General features: G+C 62.6%; 1 protein-coding gene across 1 annotated transcript; it reads right to left on the reverse strand.

Annotated features, from left to right (window-relative positions):
• Nucleotides 1–596: 596 nt before the first annotated feature.
• On the reverse strand, nt 597–8169 carry LOC134163732 (pre-mRNA-splicing factor SYF1-like; the record flags this gene model as incomplete). The annotated part of the gene is made up of 4 exons (XM_062618866.1): nt 597–746; nt 2837–3034; nt 4700–4823; nt 8021–8169. Coding segments are annotated over 4 exons (621 nt in total), but the record flags the coding sequence as incomplete, so codon positions are not given.
• Between the last annotated feature and the right edge of the window lie 376 nt (nt 8170–8545).

Raw genomic sequence — 8545 nt, forward strand, 5'->3', positions numbered from 1 at the left:
CCACGGGTGCTCCCCCCTCCATTCGGTGCCCCCCCCCCCCCGCACCCACGGGTGCCCCCCTTCCCCCACCCATGGGTGCCCCCCCCATGGGTACCCCCTCCCCCCACGGGTGCCCCCCCCACCCTTCAGGGCGCCCCCCCCACATGGGTGCCCCCCACCCTACCCCCGGGTGCTCCCCCCACCATTTGGTGCCCCCCCCCCCCACCCATGGGTGCCCCCCCACCCCCCCCCACCACCCTCCCAAGGGTGACCCCCACCCATGGGTGCCCCCCCCCCCCCCCTGGGTACCCCCTCCCCCCACGGGTGCCCCCCCCCACCCTTCAGTGCCCCCCCCCGCATGGGTGCCCCCCACCCTACCCACGGGTGCTCCCCCCCACCATTCGGTGCACCCCCACCCATGGGTGCCCCCCACCCTACCCACGGGTGCACCCCCCACCCCCACCCCCCCCATGGGTGCTTCCCCACCCCTACCCACGGGTGCTCCCCCCCACCCCCACCCATGGGTGCCCCCCTCCCCCCACCCATGGGTGCCCCCCCCACCCCCACCCATGGGTGCTCACCCCACCCCCACCCATGGGTGCTTCCCCACCCCCCACCCATGGGTGCCTCACCTGGTAGTTGGACTTGCCGTGGCGGGACACGAAGCGCTCGTCATTGACGAGCTGGGCCAAGCGCGTGGCGGCCTCATCCAGGCGCCCCGCGGCACACAGGTACCCCACAAACTCCTCTGCGCTCTCGGGGCTCAGCTGGGGGGGGGACACACACAACAACAGCGTCACCGCCGTGGGGTGACACCAAGGGGGGGCACAACCCCCACCTTAGGGTGACACCAAGGGGGGGCACAACCCCCACCTTAGGGTGACACCAAGGGGGGCACAACCCCCACCTTAGCGGTGGTACTCCCACACAGAGGTACCCCTGCACTGGGTACACCCGCACACTGGTACACCCGCACCGGCTACATCCTCACACAGGTACCCCCGCACACACAGATACCCCTGCACACAGGTACAACCACGCACAGGTACACCCTCACACGGGTACCTTGAGGAAGCGGTGGTACCCCCGCACACAGGTACACCCGCACACAGGTACCCCCGCACACAAGCACACCCTCACACAGGTACCCCCCCCACAAGTACACCCTCGCACAGGTACACCCGCACAAAGGTACCCCCGGCCACAGGTACCTTGAGGAATCGGCAGTACACCCACACACAGGTACCCCTGCACGTAAGTACACCCTCACACAGGTACCCCCAGCCACGGGCACCTTGAGGAAGCGGCGGTACACCCACCAACAGGTACACCCACACACAAGTACACCCTCACACAGGTACAACCACACACAGGTACCTTGAGGAAGCGGCGGTACACCCGCACACATGTACACTCTCACACAGGTACAACCACACACGGGTACAACCACACACGGGTACCTTGAGGAAGCGGCGGTACACCCGCACACAGGTACAACCACACACAAGTACACCCGCACACAGGTACCTTGAGGAAGCGGCGGTACACCCGCACACAGGTACAACCACACACAGGTACAACCACACACAGGTACCTTGAGTAAGTGGCGGTACACCCGCACACAGGTACAACCACACACAAGTACACCCTCACACAGGTACAACCACACACAGGTACACCCGCACACAGGTACCTTGAGGAAGCAGCGGTACACCCGCACACAGGTACCCCCGCACACAAGTACACCCTCACACAGGTACAACCACACACAAGTACACCCGCACACGGGTACCTTGAGGAAGCGGCAGTACACCCGCACACAGGTACACCCGCACACAAGTACACCCTCACACAGGTACACCTTCACACAGGTACAACCACACACAGGTACAACCACACACAGGTACAACCACACACAGGTACCTTGAGGAAGTGGCAGTACACCCGCACACAGGTACACACACAGGTACACCCTCACACAAGTACCTTGAGGAAGCGGCGGTACACCCGCACACAGGTACAACCACACACAGGTACAACCACACACAGGTACCTTGAGGAAGCGGCGGTACACCCGCACACAGGTACAACCACACACAAGTACACCCTCACACAGGTACAACCACACACAGGTACACCCACACACAGGTACCTTGAGGAAGCGGCGGTACACCCGCACACAGGTACACCCGCACACAGGTACAACCACACACAGGTACAACCACACACAGGTACAACCACACACAGGTACACCCTCACACAGGTACAACCACACACAGGTACAACCACACACGGGTACCTTGAGGAAGCGGCGGTACACCCGCACACAGGTACAACCACACACAGGTACAACCACACACCGGTACAACCACACCCGGGTACCTTGAGGAAGCGGCGGTACACCCTCACACAGGTACAACCATACACAAGTACACCCGCACACAGGTACCTTGAGGAAGCGGCGGTACACCCGCACACAAGTACACCCTCACACAGGTACCCCTGCACACAGGTACAACCACACACAGGTACACCCGCACACAGGTACCTTGAGGAAGCGGCGGTACACCCGCACACAGGTACACCCTCACACAGGTACAACCGCACACGGGTACCTTGAGGAAGCGGCGGTACACCCGCACACAGGTACAACCACACACAGGTACACCCGCACACAGGTACCTTGAGGAAGCGGCGGTACACCCGCACACAGGTACACCCGCACACAGGTACAACCACACACAGGTACAACCGCACACAGGTACACACACAGGTACACCCGCACACAGGTACAACCACACACAGGTACAACCACACACAGGTACACCCTCACACAGGTACACCCGCACCCGGGTACCTTGAGGAAGCGGCGGTACACCCGCACGGCGGTCTCGGGCAGCGGGTACCGCCGCACGAACTGCAGGTAGAGCGGCCAGACGCGGTGGTGCTGGGTGATGGGCAGCGCCCGCAGCGCCCGGTCGAAGGTGCGCCGCGTCCGCGTGATCCGGCCCTGCTCCACCAGGAACTGGCAGTAATCCAGCCAGATGCGCGGCATCTGCGGGGATGGGGGGGTTATGGGGCTGGAGGGGGGGGTTGTGGGGCTGGAGGGGGTGGTTGTGGGGCTGGAGGGGTGGTTGTGGGGCTGGAGGCACGGGTGGTTGTGGGGCTGCACGGGGTGGTTGTGGGGCTGGAGGGGGTGGTTATGGGGCTGGAAGGGGTGGTTGTGGGGCTGGAGGGGGTGGTTATGGGGCTGGAGGGAGTGGTTGTGGGGCTGGAGGGGGTGGTTGTGGGGCTGGAGGGGGTGGTTGTGGGGCTGGAGGGGGTGGTTGTGGGGCTGGAGGGGGTGGTTGTGGGGCTGCACGGGGTGGTTGTGGGGCTGCACGGGGTGGTTGTGGGGCTGCAGGGGGTGGTTATGGGGCTGGAGGGGGTGGTTGTGGGGCTGGAGGGGGTGGTTGTGGGGCTGGAGGGGGTGGTTGTGGGGCTGGAGGGGGTGGTTGTGGGGCTGGAGGGGGTGGTTGTGGGGCTGGAGGGGGTGGTTGTGGGGCTGGAGGGGGTGGTTATGGGGCTGGAGGGGGTTGTTATGGGGCTGGAGGGGTTGGTTGTGGGGCTGGAGGGGGTGGTTGTGGGGCTGGAGGGGTGGTTGTGGGGCTGGAGGGGGTGGTTATGGGGCTGCACGGGGTGGTTGTGGGGCTGGAGGGGTGGTTATGGGGCTGGAGGGGGTGGTTGTGGGGCTGCAGGGGGCGTTTGTGGTGCTGCACGGGGTGGTTATGGGGCTGGAGGGGGTGGTTATGGGGCTGGAGGGGTGGTTGTGGGGCTGGAGGGGGTGGTTGTGGGGCTGGAGGGGTGGTTGTGGGGCTGGAGGGGGTGGTTGTGGGGCTGGAGGGGGTGGTTGTGGGGCTGGAGGGGGTGGTTGTGGGGCTGCACGGGGTGGTTGTGGGGCTGCACGGGGTGGTTGTGGGGCTGGAGGGGGTGGTTGTGGGGCTGGAGGGGGGGGTTATGGGGCTGGAGGGGGTGGTTGTGGGGCTGGAGGGGGTGGTTGTGGGGCTGGAGGGGGTGGTTGTGGGGCTGGAGGGAGTGGTTATGGGGCCGGAAGGGGTGGTTGTGGGGCTGGAGGGGGTGGTTGTGGGGCTGGAGGGAGGGCAGTGGTGGGGCCGGGGATGTCGGTGATGGGGCCTGGGGGGCAGTTCCGGGGCCTGGGGGAGGCAGTTATGGGGCCGGGGGGGCAGTGATGGTGCTGGGGGGCACAGTTATGGAGCCGGGGGGCACAGTTATGGGCCCAGGGGTCACAGTTATGGGGCTGGGGGGGCAGTGATGATGCTGGGGGGCACAGTTATGGGCCCGGGGGTCACAGTTATGGGGCTGGGGGTCACAGTTATGGGGCTGTGGGTCACAGTTATGGGGCTGGGGTCACAGTTATGGGGGGGGGCAGTGATGGTGCTGGGGGTCACAGTTATGGGGCTGGGGGCACAGTTATGGGGCTGGGGTCACAGTTATGGGGCTGTGGGTCACAGTTATGGGGCCGGGGGTCACAGTTATGGGGCCGGGGGTCACAGTTATGGGCCCGGGGGGCACAGTTATGGGGCTGGGGGTCACAGTTATGGGGCTGGGGGTCACAGTTATGGGGCTGGGGGTCACAGTTATGGGGCTGGGGGGGCAGTGATGGTGCTGGGGGTCACAGTTATGGGGCCGGGGGGGGTCTTGTCCCCATGTCCCCCCCAACCTTGTGCATGAAGACGAGGGCTCGCTCGTGGCAGGCGTTGGCCTCCTCGTAGGCCGGGTCCGTGGGGCAGCGCCCCTTGACCTGGTGCCGCCGGTGCCGCAGGTACTGGTACCACAGCTTGTAACTGGGGACAGAGCGGGGACACACGGGGACACCCAATGAGACCCAATGACACCCATTGAGACCCAGGGACACCCATTGACACCCATTGAGACACCCAATGACACCCGGTGACACCCAATGACACCCATTGAGAACCAGTGACACCCATTGACACCCATTGAGACACCCAATGACACCCGGTGACACCCGGTGACACCCATTGAGACACCCAGGGACACCCAATGACACCCGGTGACACCCGGTGACACCCATTGAGACACCCAGGGACACCCAATGACACCCATTGAGAACCAGTGACACCCATTGACACCCATTGAGACACCCAATGACAGCCGGTGACACCCAATGACACCCAATGAGACACCCGGTGACACCCAGGGACACCCAATGAGACACCCGGTGACACCCAGGGACACCCAATGAGACACCCAGGGACACCCAGGGACACCCATTGAGAACCAGTGACACCCATTGAGACACCTGGTGACACCCAGGGACACCCAGGGACACCCGGTGACACCCAGGGACACCCATTGAGACCCATTGTGACACCCAATGATACCCAGGGACACCCATTGAGACACCCATTGAGACCCAGGGACACCCAGGGACACCCATTGTGACACCCGGTGACACCCATTGTGACACTCAATGATACCCAGGGACACCCATTGACACCCATTGAGACACCCAGGGACACCCACTGAGACACCCTGGGACACCCATTGAGACACCCAGTGACACCCAATGTGACACTCAATGATACCCAGGGACACCCATTGAGACCCAGGGACACCCAATGACACCCACTGAGACACCCGGTGACACCCAGTGACACCCATTGAGACACCCAGTGACACCCAGTGAGACACCCGGTGACACCCAGGGACACCCACTGAGACACCCGGTGACACCCATTGAGACACCCATTGAGACCCAGGGACACCCAATGACACCCATTGAGACACCCAGGGACACCCAATGACACCCATTGAGACACCCAATGACACCCAGTGAGACACCCGGTGACACCCAGGGACACCCATTGTGACACCCAATGACACCCACTGAGACACCCAGGGACACCCATTGAGACCCAGGGACACCCAATGACACCCATTGAGACACCCGGTGACACCCACTGAGACACCCAGGGACACCCATTGAGACCCATTGTGACATCCAGTGATACCCAATGACACCCAATGGCAGCCCGTAACACCCACTGACACCCACTGACACCCATTGGGACACCCAGTGACACCCAGGGACACCCATTGAGACCCAGGGACACCCAATGACACCCATTGACCCCAGTGAATACCACTGAGCCCCATTGAACCCCATTGAACCCCACTGACACCCACTGACACCCATTGGGACACCCAGTGATACCCAATGACACCCATTGAGACACCCGGTGACACCCAATGACACCCATTGTGACACCCATTGAGACCCAGGGACACTCAATGACACCCATTGAGACACCCGGTGAGACCCAGGGACACCCAATGACACCCAGGGACACCCGGTGACACCCAATGACACCCAGGGACACCCATTGTGACACCCAGTGACACCCAGGGACACCCAGGGACACCCATTGAGACACCCATTGAGACCCAGGGACACCCAGGGACACCCAATGAGACCCATTGTGACATCCAGTGATACCCAATGACACCTAGTGACACCCAATGGCAGCCCGTGACACCCAGGGACACCCACTGACACCCATTGGGACACCCAATGACACCCAATGACACCCAGGGACACCCATTGAGACACCCGGTGACACCCAGGGACACCCGTTATGACACCCAATGACACCCAGGGACACCCAGGGACACCCAGGGACACCCATTGTGACACCCATTGTGACACCCAGGGACACCCATTGAGACCCATTGTGACATCCAGTGATACCCAATGACACCCAGTGACACCCAATGGCAGCCCGTGACACCCAGGGACACCCATTGAGACACCCAATGACACCCAGGGACACCCACTGACACCCGGTGACACCCATGGATACAGCCATTGAGACACCCGGTGACACGCAGAGACACCCGGTGATACCCAGGGACACCCAGTGACACCCAATGACACCCACTGTGACACCCGGTGACACCCAATGACACCCAGTGACACCCACTGTGACACCCAATGACACCTAGGGACACCCGGTGACACCCAGGAACACCCAATGAGACCCAGGGACACCCATTGAGACACCCAGTGACACCCAGGGACACCCAATGACACCCAGGGACACCCAGGGACACCCATTGAGACACCCGGTGACACCCAGGGACACCCAATGGCAGCCAGGGACACCCCATCTCTCTGTACCCCACGCACCCCATCTCTCCCCCATGTACCCCATGCACCCCATGTACCCCATTTCTCCCCCATACGCCCCATGCACCCCACGTACCCCATGTCTCCCCCATGTACCCCATACACCCCATCTCTCTCCCATGCACCCCATGTACCCCACGCACCCCATATCTCCCCCAGGTGCCCCATGCACCCCATGTACCCCATGCACCCCACATACCCCACGCACCCCATGTACCCCACGCACCCCAGGTACCCCACGCACCCCATGCACCCCATATACCCCACGCACCCCATATACCCCATGCACCCCATATACCCCACGCACCCCATGCACCCCATGTACCCCACGTACCCCATGTACCCCATGCACCCCACTGCTCTCCCATCTACCCCATGTACCCCACGTACCCCACGCACCCCATGCACCCCACGCACCCCATATACCCCATGCACCCCATATACCCCATGCACCCCATATACCCCACGCACCCCATATACCCCACGCACCCCACGCACCCCATGTACCCCATGCACCCCATGTACCCCACGCACCCCATGTACCCCACGCACCCCATGTACCCCATGTACCCCATCTCTCCCCCATGTACCCCATGCACCCCACGCACGCCATATACCCCATGCACCCCATCTCTCTCCCATCTACCCCATGTACCCCATGTGCCCCACACACCCCATGCACCCCATGTACCCCATGCACCCCATCTCTCTCCCATCTACCCCATGTACCCCATGCACCCCATGTACCCCATGCACCCCATCTCTCCCCCATGTACCCCATGTACCCCACACACCCCATAATACCCCATGCACCCCCCATGTCCCCCCCACCTGCCGGGCAGCTGCCGGAGGCCGCGCTCGAAGAGGAGGTTGAGGCGGTGGCGAGGCCCCTTGAGGCGGCTCTGGGCATAGCGCAGCCAGCAGCGAACAGAGAAGGGGCTGCGGAGGAGCTCCTCCTCGTGCTGAACGTCCTCCTCCTCCTGCCCCACAGAGACGGGGTGGAAACGGGATGGAAACGGGATGGAGATAGGGATGGAAACGGGATGGAAACGGGATGGAAACGGGATGGAAACGGGATGGAAACGGGATGGAGATAGGGATGGAGATAGGGATGGAGATAGGGATGGAGATAGGGATGGAGATAGGGATGGAAACGGGATGGAGACGGGATGGAGACGGGATGGAGACGGGAATAGAAATGGGATGGAGACGGGATGGAGACGGGAATAGAAACGGGAAAGAGATGGGATGGAGACGGGATAGAAATGGGATAGAGACGGGATGGAGACGGGATGGAGACAGGGATGAGATAGGGATGGAGATGGGGATGGAGAGGGATGGAGATAGGGATGGAGA

This window comes from Pezoporus occidentalis, unplaced genomic scaffold, assembly GCF_034315485.1.
Source record: "Pezoporus occidentalis ecotype Australia unplaced genomic scaffold, CSIRO_AGI_Poc_V1 ctg2040, whole genome shotgun sequence".
In the NCBI taxonomy this organism is placed as follows: domain Eukaryota; kingdom Metazoa; phylum Chordata; class Aves; order Psittaciformes; family Psittacidae; genus Pezoporus; species Pezoporus occidentalis.